The 17,660-nt window shown below is 37.5% G+C and overlaps 1 protein-coding gene across 4 annotated transcripts in view; it reads right to left on the bottom strand.

The window, feature by feature from the left end:
• The window catches only part of FOCAD (focadhesin), an 88,714-nt gene that overhangs the window by 64,870 nt on the left and 6,184 nt on the right, over positions 1-17,660 (bottom strand). The window contains exons 4-8 of one of the 4 annotated variants that reach the window (XM_064405765.1): positions 16,337-16,411; positions 14,538-14,692; positions 9,918-10,022; positions 4,637-4,738; positions 1,745-1,949 (exon numbers count right to left, since the gene is read on the bottom strand). In XM_064405765.1, the coding sequence (XP_064261835.1) occupies positions 1,745-1,949; positions 4,637-4,738; positions 9,918-10,022; positions 14,538-14,692; positions 16,337-16,411 (642 nt within the window). Of the gene's footprint in view, positions 1-1,744; positions 1,950-4,636; positions 4,739-5,032; positions 5,181-8,871; positions 8,895-9,637; positions 9,661-9,917; positions 10,023-14,537; positions 14,693-16,336; positions 16,412-17,660 lie in introns of those variants that run through there. The other 3 variants (XM_064405768.1, XM_064405766.1, XM_064405767.1) reach the window with 3 other exon arrangements.

The raw sequence follows: 17,660 nt of genomic DNA, 5'->3' as shown, positions 1-17,660 counted from the left end.
TCGATTCTAGAACACCACGCAATCTAACTACCACAAAAACTAAAAGCTGAAGTGTGATACCCAAAAGCAGTATCTCCATATCTGAATGCCTGCTAAAGAGGTTTCAAGAAGCAGATTGTCTCCAAAAAATTCCCATGTGTTGGATGACAGTGTTTTCTGTTCTTGAAAATTCTACTTCCAGACAAACGCACTGCTCCAGTCCAAACTCTGGAACCAGCATGAAGCATAGCACCGTGATTTTTATTCCCTTTTTGTTCTGTAAATAATCTGCTCTAAGCAGAAATCTCACTGAATTGAATAGCAGAAAAGTCTACAAGTGAAGAGCTGTACTTGTGACAGTTTGGTTGACACTGCCAGACAAAATGACAGGGAAACATTCCAACATTTATATTACACAGAGGATTAAATTAAGCTATGCGAAAATGAAAAGATAAGAACAACCTGATGTTCAGAGAAAGAAGAGGAAGGAATTGACAAGTTACAAAAGAATCCATCAAACAGGTTTCTTGAAGGAAGTACCTTCCATTGTGGAAGTTCTATCTCAGGCAAGACAAAAATGTTCAAGTATTAATACAAGTTTGAAAATATGATTTCTGTTAAAAAAAAAGAACTGATTTCTTGTTTAAAAAAAAGAAATGCCAACATGTATGAAGGAAAGAAAGGTTCATAATTATCGTTGTAAGTTTTATTCAGTGCCATTTTTATGGCTAAATGTTTTCAAGTCTGAAGCTTGGTCATATATTTAAGACAATGTTATACTGAAGCTCGGGTAAAATGGAGACAAAATCAGAAATCTCTCTGAAGATGAGAGACTAGAAAAGGTCAGCATGTACCCATCATCATAAGGAATAGACCTGAACCAAGATAAACAAGCTCTATGGTTTCCAAAAGATTGTGAAAAGTAGCTGTGAGTACAAAGAAGACTTTTCTAGTAAAATGCCATAGCAGAAAGATGCTACTAAATATCCTTATAAGAAGCCTACTTAGCTTTACATTTTTCATATCAATGAACCTCCATAGCAACAAGGATAAAGCACCTCATATTTGGCTGAATACATCTGAAGTTTTGTCCTAATACCAAAAGAAGAGGGAAAAGATAGGTACAAAAAAGCTTAACTGGTATCACAGTATAGCATGAGGAAAAACAGAGCATTAAATATTAACCAACATCATAGTAACCAAGGGGACTGTAAGATTAAATCCCTAGCTCCTATCACATATCACTGTGCAACTTAAAAAAAACATTCAAAATGTTCAACATATTTCAGAAAAACTAAATTTTATGTTCAGACCCACTAATCACTCTGCTATAAAGAGTGAGAAAGGAATATCTAGAAGTACTTAGATCATTCATCTCATGTAGTTTGTTTAATTTTAATAGTATCCACTTCAAGTTAAAACTGTATGGTTTTGACAAATATCTTGCCATTTAAGAAAGTTTTCTCACAACTGTCTTTCTAAGTTTACTGTATGTTTACTGAGGCAACTAAACGGAAGTAATTTTGGTAAACATGTTTCAATTCCTATCTTAACAGGTGTATCAGATTTGACAAATGAAGGTTTACCTTCTACCAGAAAGAGACAGTTTATTAGATTTATATATTATCAACGAATTGCATCTACATTAGATAGAAAAGAATGCTATATTTGCACACATGAAAGACAATAATAATAATAATAATAATAATATCGCTATTTTTGATAGTATCTGTTGGTAAAAGGTAAGGACAGGCAACAACTGTACCTGCAAGTGTGGAATCAAATCACACAGAAGTCGAAGAATCTCACATTCCAGCATGGAGGGTGCTTCTTTGTGCTTTGGCCCATGAGGCTGCAGTAAAACCTTAAGTAAACCCATTCGCAGTTCAGCATATTCCCGTAACTGGGATGGTTCACAATACAGATATCTCAGAAATGAAGCCATTATGCCAACACATGAACCCTCTGCCCTGTAGGTCAAGAAATAAGTTTGCCATGAATGCTTGCTACTGAAAGAATAACAACAAGGAAACCCAAGTAATGTGACATTACCTGCAAAAATTCACAAGGCCCAGTTAACAGAAAGGTGTTGAGAAGGACATTATAAACTTGACTTACCATAACTAAGTACTGTCATGACACCCAATACCATAACCATACCTCAAAGTGCAATTTTTAAAAGACTCCATATGGACCTTGAGGTTACAACACTCCTAACTTTATTATTTTTTTCCTGATCAATTCAAGAAAGTGACTTTCTTTGCTGAATGTCATAACAAACTAATGTGCCATTCTAAGAAATACGTTTTTAAAACAGGTAAAACATGATTTCAGCAAAAAGGAGTCATCCTTTACTTACCAGTTTTTGCAGAATGGTCTTAATACAATTAAGTGAAACAGGAACTGTTTTAACCAACACAGGTTCCCAGTAAAATGTTATCACAGAACAGATCTTTCTGGCTTGACTATGTTAGGAATACAAGCTGCCCTTGACATTACTAAAACGGTCAAATAAAGCTGATGGTCAATACAGTAACAAATACAGAATCATAGAATTGTTTAGGCTCAAGCCCAACCAGCACTGCCATGCCCACTGCTAAACTAATGTCAAGTCCCACATTTACAGGTCTTTTGAATACTTCCAGTGATGGTGACTCTACCACTTCCCGGAGCAGACTGTTACAATGCTTAACAAGCCCATGATAAAATTTTTCCTAATAGCCAATCTAAACCCCCCTGAGCAGACTTGAGCCTATTTACTCTCATCCTGTCACTTGGTATTTGAGAGAACAGGATGACCCCCATCTGGCTTCAACCTCCTTTCAGGCAGAGAGTGATAACATCACCCCTAAGTCTTTCCTTTCCTCTGGGCTATAAACACCTCCAGCTGCTCCTCATCAGACCTGTGCTCCAGACCTTTCACCAGCTCCACTGCCCTACTCTGGACTTGCTCCAGCACCTTCATGTCCTTCTTGTCATGAAGGGCCCAGAACTGGACAAAGAGTTTGAGGTGCAGCCTCACCAGTGCCAAGTACATTTCTTAGTCCTATACCTGCTGGCCATACTATTTCTGATCCAAGCCAGGATGCCATTGGCCTTCTTGGCCACATGGGCACACGCTGGCTCACGTTCAGGTGTTATCAACTGGCACTCTCAGATCCCTTTCCTTTCAGCCACTCTTCCCTCAGCCTGTAGCACTCCATGGAATTATTGTGACCACACTACAGGACTGGGCATTTGGAGTTGAACCTTGCTGAACCTCATACCACTGGCCTCAGCCAACAGATCCATTCTGTTCAAATCCCTCTGCAGAGTCTTCCTACCATCCAGCACATCAACAGGAAATCAAAACTCTGTTTTAAACAAGTTTCTACAGCTTTTCATCAAGACTCAGTCTTGATGCAAAACTGTAGAAAGAATTCAGTAATAGGTCTACATCAACATGGCTTGTTTACATCACACTTAGGGATACTGTTTATTGGGGGACTTGATAGTATTAGGTTAACGGCTGGACTCTGTGTTCCGAAGGGCATTTCCAAACCTAAATTATTCTGTGATTCCATATTCTCTAGACTTTACCCACAGAAACCTTGAACAAAGGGCACTAACAGGAATGTCATATATTTTCCTTTTCACTAAGAAAAACTCCTGTTTTTATTCAAAAGAAGCCACCAGCAAAAAGTCCACAGTTCACTCCACTTATATATCTGAGGGGAGTCTATGTGAGTCCCAGATTTAGCAGCAGAGTGAAAGAATTAGCAACATTTGAAAAATACTGTGATAAATTAAATTGAGCAAAACATACTTTTGCTTGAAAGTCTTACTATTGATCATGTAGTCTAAGCCCACAAGAAAGTTAAGAGATTAATTAACTTGTTTCTTTACAAAGAGCAAGAGACCACAGAATTCAATTTCTCTGTATTATTATTCTGTTATTAGTCTTTCAGAAAACAGGAAAAAAGGGATATTTTTATCGGAAAAGCACACATATAGGTGTGAAATCATTGAAAACAGTTCTCTTTGACAATGCCACAGATTCATTATCTTACACTGAAGCTTTATTAAACAAGTTTCTTAGTGGTAAGCATGAAGAAAAGGCTGAGATTGTTGGCTGTTGAGTACTTGGCAATTTTAATGATGCTTTATAATACGGCTGTGCCACTGACTTTTTTCTATCATTTTAATCAGAAGGATACACTGTTTTTCAAGACCTCATCCTTTCTGTATGATTTATCGTCTTCACTTTTCCTTCATCATCCCAGCATTTTGCATACATGAGTTACAGCTGTATTGCATTCACTTTTTATGACTAAGCAGTCAAAACTTTTATAAAGCTGACAAGCTAAATTGCTTATTTTTAAAAAAACATTTAAATATGCTATCAGTTTTGCACCAGTTATTCTATACCCATACAAAACCTAGCTACACAGTTGATAAAAAGTGATGAAATAATTTATAATTAATAATTATTATTTATATTTAATTAATAATTATTATTTATATTATTTTAAATTGTGAAATGTTATAATTACATTTTACAAGTATCTTTCACAAAAGACAGAATTCTTACAGCTTGTTTGCCTTCAACAAAACAGTTACAGCGATACGATTCAGCTGTCTACATTTGCTAGCTTTTTAAAATTTTTCATTAGTTTACCTCTCTGGACATTGATGGAAAAATACGGTTATCTGCTGTAGTAGAACTGGCCAGCAATCAGGTCTGTTTTCTAGGACAGTGATTAACGGATGAGGAGTGCTCCTGAAATACAAAGAAATCACATTTATATCTATAACACAGAAAGGAAGTATGCAAAACAACTATCTTAAAAGCGTGGCTGTAGAAAGAGCCAATTTAACCTCTTCCTTTTACCAACGCCCTTTACCAGCTTTGCGAAGATTGCTACACTGTCAAAAGAGGATATTTTCTCAAAACTTCTGAAACAAGATTAAAATTTCCTCCAGGAGGAGGAAAACCTGGGAAGGTGGGAAGCCTGAAGTACATAACCTATTCTGTCAGAAACAAAACCAAAGTAATTTAACTAGAGTAACTTACTGCCCTGAGTTCTGGATGCCCCATTCCTACAGGTCAAGGACAGGCTGGATGAGCCTTTGAGCAACATGGTCTAGTGGAAGGCATCTCTGTCTGGGGACTGGGGTGCTGCAACTACGTGATCTTTAGGGACCCTTCCAACTCAATCCATTCTGTGCTGTAAGTTGAAAGGCAAACAGAGAAAGACAGCATAAATCTGCTGCAAACCACCACCTTCAGCTCGGTTAACCATCTTTCCAGCTCACAGGTCAACAATCTGTGCTACGCACAAGTGAGACCTTAAAGGAGTTTTATCTGCAGCGCAGTGGATGATTTCAGAGCCATCCCTTGAAGTGATGAATCTCAAGAGACACTGCCTCAGTTTCAGACACTACATGAGTGACAGTCAGATATGCCTTTTAGGAAGGATTTACAATGATATTTCACTAACTACCATTGTTTTAAAAACTTCTAAGGAGCAAAAAGCCAGAATTTCCAACAGTCTTTTTATTAGAGAAGACAACACTCCCTGAGACACCCTCATATCCAATAACACTGCAAAACAACATGGGCTTAATCTTAAGCAGCACTGAACCAACTCAGTTACAAATTAAGTGAATGACATCTGAAAGAACAACATAAAAGAATAAAAATCTAATTTTTCCCATTACCTGGCAAATTTGAAATGCATAATATGATGGAACATGAAGGCTTCCCTTAATTCAACTGAAGAGGCAATACTTACCTACTATAATCAGGAATTTTTAGAGTTAAGCTATGCCTAGCAAAACACCATGTAGCAGACATATTCTTAAACTAAAAGAGGTCTCCCTCATTGTGGTTTTTTTACATTCTCAATGTTAACATTTTTTGAGTCCTGGGCAACTGACTGATTATAAAGACAATCAAAGAACTGCATATCCATCAGCTGAATTAAAGGCCCACCAAACTACGAAAGCTGGTTGAAGAGTATTTACATACCTAATGACTCTTGTTTTCTTTGCTATGTGGTTACAACACAGCAAAAAACACTGGGTCTTTTTTTTAAAATACTGGTTCCCCTGCTGCCTGTCAAATAATTTCTTCTGAAGACATATGATTCTTTTCAGGGAAAAAAATAATCTGAAGACAAAAGTTCTTTCAGAAAGCTGGCTGATGCTATGCACTACTTGAAATATGTTCAGAAAACAGATGCCATCTATTAAGAGCACAAATGATGCATATTACAGGTCTGGCCCTCACATTTGGGGCTAGAAGCCTATCAATTCTCACATTCATTTCTCAAAAATTTGTTAACTTACTTAATGTTCTTCTTATGTCCACCTTCCTAGATCCTGTAAATATTTTACTGAAGTTAGAGTCTTTTACAATCTGTGCACAAAGACTAGAAAAGCTAAGGCTATTGCTTCATTGCAGCTTTCCAAAGATGACAGCATGCAAGAGGCAAAAAAGTTGTTGCTTGTCTAGCACCTGAATCCAGTGACATCATAGACCAGATCCTTATCAGGCAGTAAGCCAGAAATACTGTCCACATGCAATGCCAGGACCTTGAAAGTACACAGTCCTTGTAAAGACATATAGGGTTATAGCAGCTTCTTATTTCAGTAACTTTGTCATATTTTAAAAATTAACCACCTTTCATAATCAAGAGAATACATCTCCAGTCATCATTTAAATGCCGCAATGACACAAAAGCCAGAAGAGAGAACCTTCCTAAAGTCAGCATCTGACACATCAAGTTTCAAATTAAAATGGCTTACTATTTAGGAAAAAAAGCAAACTTTTTATTACAGATCTTGTATGTTCTGAAACTAGTAAAATTGCACTGACCTGGATTATGAAATAAGTCAGCTAAGCTCCACAATGAACAGTGATTAACAATGAAGCACTAAAAAGTGCAAACCAAGAATGTTCCATTTGATAATTTCTGCTATTAGCGGAAAGAAAATTGAGGTGTGTAGATGCAATTTATTGTCAACACCATCTTAAGAATTGCTAGAACAGCACGGTAAAACATGCATCTTTAAATGGCATTACAGCACCACTACCCTAAATTACTGCTGGGTTCAGGATAAAGCAAAACACACAAGTAAATACAGTGGTTACCCACTCATAATATGGAAATGTCCAGGCAAAAAAGATAAATCTTTGTGAGGGGTAACAACAAAACATATACTATTTTTAACTTTTAGGTCATCTGAACTTTTTTGTTACATCTCTGAACAGAAGTGAGCTCCAATCTGATTTAAAGGATAAATTCAGCAACAGGCTTCTTTTTCTGTATGAGGAAACAAAATGTCTGCAGTCAACAGACCTTTCTGTGTATGCAGATGTGACCCTGGCCCTTTCAGAAAGCTAGTCCTTTCAGGAATAGCACTTTAGTCCATCAAATATACATTTTTAAAGCATTTTGCTATCTGCTCTGAATCTTGAATTCAGAAAAGTAGCAGTTCTGTATAACTTTAAAACAGTAAAATCATGCCTGATGAATCATTAATAATATAATAAAATACTAGTTCATAAAAAAAAGGCTAACAGCTTTGAGAAAAAAATTAATATTCCATTTTTTGTACACATATATCATGAACCACCTGCACCGAGAATGCTAACAGGAGCCCTTCCTGGGTCAAGATAAAGGCAGTTTACTAAAGTAAAGCAAAGGCCAGAAAAGCAAGGAAAAAAAAAAATCTTTACTTTCCATCAGCAGGCAATGTATAGCCACTTTCTGTGCAGTGGGGCTTCAGTATGCATAGCATTGCTTTGGAAGACAAACACCTTAACAATAAATCCACCCCAGCTCCTTCCTCTTAGCTTTTACTCCTGAGCACAGTGTCATACAATATGAAATATCCCTTTTGTTAGATTGGGTAAGCTATCCTGGCTATGTCCCCTCCCAATGTCTTGACCACCTCTCCCTTACTGGCCCTTTGAGAGTATGGCAATAGGCTGGAGGGATAGCATTGCTCAGCCGTGGTCAAAACTGGTATGTTATCAACACTGTTCTGGCGGCAGATGGCTGCTCTGGAGAAAGCTAACTCCATCCCAGGAAAACACTACATAATAAAATGCACAAATCTGCAACACATTGATTTTCTTCCGTTTCTTTTCAGGAACTGATCATGATATTATGCCATCCCAAGAAGCTCTATTATAAAATGAATTCTATTGTCCAGAATTAACATTGGCCAAAACCACATTTATTTATTACCCTGTAATACTGGTGACAATAGAAAACCACTTGAGAATGTACTGTTACATTTTGATTCTTCATTGATGATTTCCATATGGAATACTTTTGCACAGTTGACAGCATAATATATGAACACTGTAATGGGAGATTAGTGTTGGTGAGCTACTGTATACATTCTTCAATTCCCTACAAAAAACCAGGTTTTAATGGCATTTCATGGAGCACAACTACAAAAATCGTTACATAACAATGAACAGATAGGTTGTTCTGTACACTAAAATTGAGAAGTCAGGTTTCAAAATCTCAGGGCTCTGACCCTATGTCAAGCAATCATTTCTCTTTATTAAAGTTAACTGTAACCAAAAGGGAAAACAAAAACCATATTGGTTAAATAAAAGTCTGCTTCTTATTTTTAGTTCTCTATTACTTTACTTTATACCACTCTGAATTACTAAATTTCACCTCCATGTATGTTACCATTAGCATCTCTTTTAGTGAGAGTGAAAAAATGTAATAACTTTTCTTTGCTCTACTGGGTAGAGACTATTTCTTTATCCCAGTCACATCCTACCACCCTCTTTTTCATATGAAGCCAGAATTAAGTTCCTTTAACTTAGCTTCTGCTACCAGCTTTTTAAAAAGGTTCCAAAAGAATTCTGTCTTTGTTACCTACCTTTTCATTTAAAGGTGCTCTACACAGATAGGGATTTTGTAAAGAGAACTGGTATAGCCACATGAAGGATTTCAGGAATGCAAACACATCCAGCACACCAATAAGCCTGTTTCACTTTCTTCACTATTTCATTTCACTCAATTAAAGACATGATTCCTATCTCTCAAATAATGCATTTTACATCCTTAAGCCATTATAGCTACAGCCTCCTACAATGATACCTCTTCACTGCATAAAAAGTAACTTGAAAAGCATTCATAACTTCTACCAAGCTTTTCTGTTCTCCAGAAAAGATACAATAGAGGCTTTTAATGTCAGTACTGACTCATGGTTTCTCAAGAAATGGATGAAGTCACTAGGATGTCCTCTTCAAAAGTCTGATATTGCATGACAAGAAGCTTTAGATAAGTACCTCTACCTCTTTAAGTATTTTATTGTTACACATCAATCACCTTAACAGCAAAGACATTCAGGTACTTGACTTTTATAGTAAGAACAAAATAGGAAAAACAAGTGAGAAGGAAGTGATTAATCAATTTAAAATAAAACAATTATTAAAAGAAATATTAGAAATCATCCACTATTTGAACAAGTACTTGTTTTCTCCCCGTCTTGCCTCCCATTGCCCCACTGCCATTGTCCCTTTTGAGCTTATGGTGGCAATCTTATCTGTGTATTAAAACTCCTTAAAACTTTCAACCAAAAAAAAAAAACCAAAACCAAAAACCACAGAATCAGATCATCATTTAGGCTGAAAGGGACCTACTCAGATCATCCAGTCCAACCCACATGCCCAAGCACTCAGCTAGTAAAGGCTACCCATTATCACATACAGTCAGGTTCCGTTATCTCTAAGGACAGAGATTCCACAACCTCTGTGGGCTACCTGTGCCAGCACTTCATTACCTGTGCAACGTGAACAAAGCAAAATACACAAAAAATAGTAAGATCAAAATCCAGTATTAACTTACTTTACTTTTCTTTTTTTTCCTGGAAATCAGACAGAAAGTTATTATTGTTTCTAAATAAAGGAATGCAAAACTAACCTGATTCCATATAGACTCCAAACAGACTCATCCCCATCTTCTCCCAGCTGAATAGCTTGAATTTGTATTAACTTGCAAATAGTTTTTACTAAACCATGCACATTCCTGTTGACAAAAATAATTGAGTTACTGTCAAGTGTGCAGCTACATTAATTGATTCATACATAAGAGAAGGAACAAAATTGACACTTGAGACCTGGAGTTCTACTTAAGGACACCTCTTAACATATTCCCACATTGTTCTGGGCAAATTGTGCATTTATGTGTCATTGTTTTCTTTTCACATAATGAGCGAAACAGCAAAGAGAATATTCGCCCATCAATTACTGCAAGAATGGGAATACAAGGCAAACAGCACTTTTAACCTTAAAACCTTTACCATACTTGTCACCACCTGCAGACACACTCTTTTCTATAAGGCTGTATGGCATGCCAGGGAATATCTAGAGAGACCCACAGTGGATCTCCTCACCATTAAACGCATACTTTTATAGTTCATATATAGACAAAGTATTATATTCTCTGTTCTATAATGGAAAGCATGGACCCAGATCAAAAGTGATAGAATATGCTTATATTTCTCTCTTTCTTTTAAAAATGGACCAATCATAAGATGTGCCTGTGATCTTTAAAATGACTGGTTGCTGTGACACCTGGCTCTCACAATACTGAAATCTGACAATATGAGAAGACATTGAGAGTTTTGCCAAAACTCAGCTGCAAAGCAACTAACAGGAAGATGTGCTGCAGTCTTCTAAATCCCAATATAGTCAACCTAAAACACAGAGGAGGAAGGAGATTTTTGAATGGGTGTACGGGAGGGAAAAAGAAAACCTTTTAGATTGTTCACTGCTAGAAAAAGCCAGTGGAATGGAAATTTCCAAGCTTATTTCCCAGCTTCAACTGGGTAACTGCAGCAAGGAGGAAAAAAATGAACCATAAAATACTTAGTAAGAAAACCATCTTTCCTGTTCTGAAACTTCAGTACTCCTGCTCCTAATTCCCAAGCAGAAAGCAGGGAGAGAAGAGATGCTTTAGGCTTTGCACTCATCTCCTGAACACAAGCAAAACAAAGGCATGTCATATTGCAAGGATTTCCATCCCATTTCCCATCTCCTACAGGCATGGATGCTCAGTAATAAAAACATTCTGAAAAAATGCTACATATAAATCCTTCTGACAGTGTTTTTAAGATTACAATAATTATTTGTTTCACAGGTTTTTCAGTAGATTGATTGTTTATCCTTGTTCATTATTCACCACAGGCAGTGTTTTCCCACCATCACCTGAACAGAATACTGAAAACCAATCCTAAAAACATGTGAAAATACACATGTATGTATCTACATATGTAAACATATTTCCTATATATGCATAAACACACAAACATGCATGTGAATATGATGGTCCATGAAGTTTAAACTCTTAGGACATCAAAGGAAACACTTATGAGCCAGTTACAGTACAGTAACATATACAATGAGAAGGTATTGTGAACCACATGTTAACTCAGATAAACATAAGATCTTCACCTCTGCCAAAACAAAATGTCTTTTCCAGTGTGAATAATTTGTCAGGTGTGATAGACCTGACAAAATATAATCCAGCAGGTGCGCTTAGCCCCTGCAAAATTCATTGCAACAGAAGAGAAATAAGAATACAATGTGCGTAGTCTTCGCCAAAAAAATATACACCTAACTCCATTCAGCACTGAAAGTGCTCAGGTGCTGCAAATGCCTTTCTGTTAGCTGCCACTAGCTGCTAATTTTTGTTTTAGCAACATTGTGTACCAAGCACTGCAAAGCCACACAGATGAAACTTTGGCAGGGAACAGGATGATGGACTGCAGACTACAATTCTAAAGCAAGGTAAAAAAAAGTACTAGCACTGAAAAGAGTCAATCTGAACTTGTCAGTTTAATGAGCTCCTGAGGCTACAGACATTTTAAACCACAGACTTCTGTGGTTAGGCAACCTAAACCGTGCTTTGCAATCCATAGTGTATGTGGTTTCATTTGTAGCAGCTTGGGGGAGGAGGGGGTGGCAGTGGGAAAGAAGCCAAAAATACATAAAACGTTACTACATAATTTGCCTGCACTTAGTATGGCAGTCAGTCAAGTGCTGGTTTCACACATGAAAAAAAAATTTAAGAAGTTTCAAATATGTAGAATTGGGGTAGATTGTAGTCCCTTCAATATGTAACTCTGAATTTGTTTTTAAGGCTAACTTAATTCTAAATATCCCATTTTACCCTTTTTATTTTGTGAAGTACAGAGCTGTATTAATATTTCATAACCTTATAAACTGTTGATACTGCAACAAATCCTCAGCTGAAGAGCAAATTCAAATTTGTTAGTCTGCAAGAGATAGCTGATGCCTTTTCCCTGGTCTTAGAATTATAAACTGGACATGATAAAAGGGTTTTTATCTTGGTATTTAATACCTATCCTTAGGTGCAATAATTCATCAAGGTGGAATACACTGAAATGCACAAACACAGTATATCATGTACACAATTTCACAGACCTTGCAAATTAGCGTATTTGACAAAGATTCCCCAATGAGGAGCTGAAATTAATAGCATGACATCTCCCTATTCTAAAGTATTGCCTCCCAGATGGGCTTGAGCCTAGTTTACAAAATATGTTCTAGAAAGGCCCTTGGTTTTTCAAGATAACATGAGCCTTTCCAGCCCCCAGCTGTGAGGCCTTTAGCATGTTTGGTTTTCTGGCCTAGCAGAATATCAGGACTTAAGCTAAGACACCATAACAAAGAATTTCAACTATGCATGTTAAGAATACTGAGAATACATAAAAGGTATATAAAAAGAAAACGCAAAAAATCATGATGGCATCACAGCTAATAAAACTTTTACTCCACCTTATGCCACAGGACTCCGGTTCTCACAGTCTTATCACAGGTACTTTCACTTATTTGTTATATGTACGTAGAATCCTCCCTTAACTTCAAAAATGCCCCAAAACTTCATCACCTGGAGGACAGTGGTTTGCAGAGATTACCCATACTATAAAAATGTATTTACAAAACCTCTTCTAGAAAACGGTAGTTATTTATAGCAAACCCAGCACAGAATCAGCACAGCAAGGTCCTAGCTGTAAAGAAGCAAGTCACAAGGTTAGAAGAAGTTCACATTTTTCTAATATGAGAAACCTTAGCGTAAAACTGATTATGTGAAGCTGAGAAGCGATGAAGAACATGTCTTGTATAGCAGAGCTCTTGCAGACTCTATGCTGAGTTTACCAGCATAACACATCTCATACATAGCTGGTTTGGTTAAAAATAACTCTACTAGTTTCTAGCAAGAGAATTACACAACTTGGTGCAGAAATCCACTTAGCAGTCAAAAGGGAACTTAATAAGGTTGGTAAATTTCTCCCCAGTCTTCCCAAGGCTGGAGATCTCTCCCCAATCCTCATTTGATTTCCTATTTCTAAATGTTATGCACAGTGCCTCTTTCCCTCCTCTCAAATGCATTTTCTCAGTATGTTGGACAGGCAGTGTAGGTCAAAAGACAAATGAATGTCTTACAAAATGTAAGCATTCTATTTCCAGAATTGTGTAGGAGGAAGTAACTTCAAAGTAAAGTGATTTTCTCCTCAGCAGACAAGGAAACAAACTGCAGCATTCCTAATCCCAACACACATTCTTATGGTCACTTTATTTAAGCAATCAGGTTTTTGACAAACTGATGAAGTTATTTCCCTCTGTGCTAGTTTTGGCTGGGATAGGGTTAATTCCCTTCACAGGGGCTGGTATGGGGCTGTGTTTTAGATTTGTGCTGAACACAGGTTGATTATACAGAGATGTTTTTGTCATTGCTGAGCAGGGCTTACACACAGCCTTTTCTGCTTTTCATGCTACCACAAAGGGGAGGAAGTTTGGGGTACTTGACAGGTTGGGAGAAGACAGAGCCAAGATGGGTGACTCCAACTGACCAAAGAGACATTCCAGACAATATGACATCATGCTCAGTACATAAAATTGAGGGAAAGAAGAGGGGGTATTTGGAATGATGGCATTTATTTTCCCAAGTCACCATTACGTATGATGGGACCCTGCTCTCTTGGAGATGGCTGAACACCCGCTTGCCTGCGTGCACAGCTTTTTCACTCTTTCTCAAACTTTCCTTATTTCAACCCACATGTTTTCCAGCTTTTACCCTCTCCCTAATCCTACTGGCGGGGAAGTGAGTGAGTATCTGCATGAGGCTTGGCTGCTGCCTGAGGTTAAACCACAACATACTCCCTCATAACGGAAGTTGCTATCATTTGCTTTCCCTCTTCTATGGTAGGGACAACAAAACTAAGCATTTCATTGACTTGTGAGGTTCAACAGTTCAAAGTACAGAGCACTAGCCTGAACTACTAACAATTTCAGCTTACATCCATAGAATACTCTGAGAGTTTTTATCTTAGACCCTCACTGTCACACAGCAAAGGTGAAAGTAACATCCTCCAGCAGAGTGGCAGGGCAGTAGCAGTCCTTAATGCCATGGTGTGTCTGAAGATACTGACACAGAACTTCTCTTCTTCCTCTACATTTGTAAGAGAAAAGCCATGACTGATAACCAGCTGACAAAAATTAGGCAAGCAAACGCTACCTTGCTGAGGGAATTAGGTTGAGAGCTCCATGAAGAACATAGTCAAGCTCAGCATGTTTCTCCACCACAAGTGCCACCAAGCCCTCGGAGCAGGCTGTTCGCAAAGCAACATTCTCACTGCAGCACTTCTCCCAAAGCAGGTTCAGAGCAGGAGTCTGAAAGCAAAAGCATGGGACACAAGTAATGAGAAGGATCCACTGATTTGTCTTTGTTCATCTCAAACACTTCTCCTGAAGCCTTAGAGAGCACAAGAGGTAGCTGGGGTACGGATTTGATTCCTGAGAAAGTCAGGACAAAAAGTGAAAGAAAAGTCAGGAAAAGCAGGGACAGGTCCTTGCTTGCCCTCTGCTAGGCCCATGGTAGGGCAACACTTACTGTCTTTGACAAAAAGGTAATACACGTGAATTTTTCAGCTGTGCCTATGCAGATAGAATCATGGAGTGGATTGTGTTGGAAGTGACCTTAAAAACCATCTAGTTCCAAGTCTGGGATACGGAAAGGGATGCCATGTCAGGTTGCCCAGGATCCCATCCAACCTGACCTTGAACACATCCAGGGATAGGGCACCAATAGGCAGGTTAAAAAATAAGGATGCAATTGGAGGCAACTCACAAACTGCCATGACAAGCTGTGTCTACACCAAGGTGTAGCACACACAGTTGAAGACGGGAGTACGAAGGGCTATCCAAAGATAAGTCACCTTTACTAAATACAAAGTTCTATTTGCTAGTAAGCACGAAGATTTGGCAGTAACCATCAAAACTATTGCTGGTTTCCATGGTAAATTAGTATTCACAGATTAGTTTGCTGACTTTGAGACTTTCAACTGGAGAACAAGGATGGTTTTAAAACAACCAACACTGCAAAACGCTCTTGAGTATAAAGGGACTCTGCAATGTCTAACCAGCACAATCTTCTGCTTCCTAGCATGTTAGAATGTGTTGCTGTATTTCAGTTTAATACCTTATATAAGCAGCATTAAGGGGAAAATATCACCTTGTAGCTCAAAACCAGAACATAATTTGGGAACTTGATTGTGATCAGGACTGTGAAAGAACTGTCAGATAAACTACACACCTCCAATACGCCCTCACATCAAAACTTAGTGCTTTCCAGGTCTGGGTATGTAAGGGTGAAGTCCCCATACTGTGGAATACAAATCCACAGATGAATTTCTGTTCATTTCTAGACATGTCAGCTTTTGGGGAGAAAAACTAGAGGAACAAATTCTAACTAACACCTTTCCCATTTACTGTGACACAATTGCTAGCATTTCATATACCTCTCTGTTAACAAGACATGCACTTAAGTGAGCTTGACTAATTTAAAATGCAAATGCTAAGTATGCCTTTACATCCTGCTCCCTCCCAAATAAACACAAGGTCTAGTTACTTCATATGAAATATAACACCAATGCAGGTATGTAAAATGCCATACTTCTTGAAATTTTTATAGCAATGTATACAAATTTCCAACTCAAGAGACAAGGTCTCAGGCTACGTACTTCACTCTCAGTAACATAACTAAATTAAACTCTGTTAAACTGAACATAGCTGGATATAGGTATTCTGCAGGATTAAGGCTTCTGCCATTAAGTCTAGTAATGGAAGCAAAACTGCTCTTCTGATGCCAGAGTTTAACTGTTTCTGTATGGCCAAATACATATTGATAACTACCTTATTTAACTTCTAGAACTGTATTAAAATTAGACAGTGGAAAATGGGAAAACCTAGAAAAAGCACAGAGAATAATCATGTAAGGATGGAAGAGGAGACAAAAGTGAAAAAAATGCCACAGACCTGGTCAGAAGCCTGTCTGATCTTCTTAGAAGAAACTTTTTCTTTCAGCACTGCAGCAATCAGATGGCCCACTGCCTAAAGAGAAAAAGAAACAAAAGCCACACAAAGATGCATTAAAAGAAATAAAATGAAAACAAATAAAAAGCACATGCATTATTTTTAAATTCTCCATTAAGAAGTCTTTACAATGCTGTTGTTTATGATAATTTTATTATGACTGAAATACCAACCTCAGAGATATTGAAGCTGAAATAGGCTTCAGAAATTTCAAAATTTCCATAATGTTAATATACGCACTTTTACTGTTATGCTGAGGCACAAAAGAAACAAACTTCCACAGGGATCCACATACGTCCAAAGGCCTCTTTTTACAGGTACATAGGTATTTTGGAATTGCAGATATTTTGATGCAACAACTTCAATAAACTATATACCTTATACCTCCATTGCTGCACAGATCTCCATGTCCTTAAAAGCAGAACACTGCATATCTAAGCAATTACCCAAACTTTTGCACCACAAGTTCTGCCTTAAGCACTTGGCACTTTATCACAGCTCCTGCCAGAAATATTTCATTTACTTTAAACAGGACATTTGACATTAGCATTACTCCTTATTAAGCTATGCCATGGCAGAAATCATTAACAAGTTTTAAATAGTCAAGGTCTTCAAAACAAAAAGCTCCAGTTCCTCAAAACAGCACAGGTTCAGTCTTTTGAGGTAAAGATTAAGTTCCTCATTGTATTTCAGTAGAAGTCTGATATCCTCAAACTGTCTTTCAAAATCTAAACGTGAACTGAAATACACACAAAGGCGTCAGATTGTTTGAACCTAGGCTTTTGTTTTCTGACTCATCTGTAATATCTTACTCTGTCTTGTTTAATAATTATTGATACTGTTACACAGAAAACCAATTTTTGTGAAAGACACAGAAAGATATGTTTTCATAGTAACAGCACAAAAGTGTTTCAGACTATCAATGTGCCCAGAACAGCTGCTGCATCTACTCTTCTCTGCTAATGACAGATCATTACTTTTGGAAAAAGTAAAGTAGGCCAGCAATGAATAAAAATAAAAATTAGCATTTCATTTTTGTTAGTATATAAAGAGACAGGAACAGACTATTTTCAGTATTTCAAGGCTCCTTCTCCTTTCAAGATTTATTTCCACTTCAGTCATGCACCAGTTGCTAACCTGTCATAACAAACCTAAATAAGAGCTTATATTTCTTGTAAAGACAGCACCCAAAGCACTCCTTGATTACAAGGACTATGCTTTCACAAGTAAGGAAATATACTCAAACAAATTTGACTTAAAAAGACAG

This window comes from Passer domesticus, chromosome Z (genome assembly GCF_036417665.1).
Source record: "Passer domesticus isolate bPasDom1 chromosome Z, bPasDom1.hap1, whole genome shotgun sequence".
NCBI classification, from domain to species: Eukaryota; Metazoa; Chordata; class Aves; order Passeriformes; family Passeridae; genus Passer; species Passer domesticus.
Note: the sequence above shows the minus strand (reverse complement) of the source record. Positions and strands in the feature narration are given on the sequence as shown.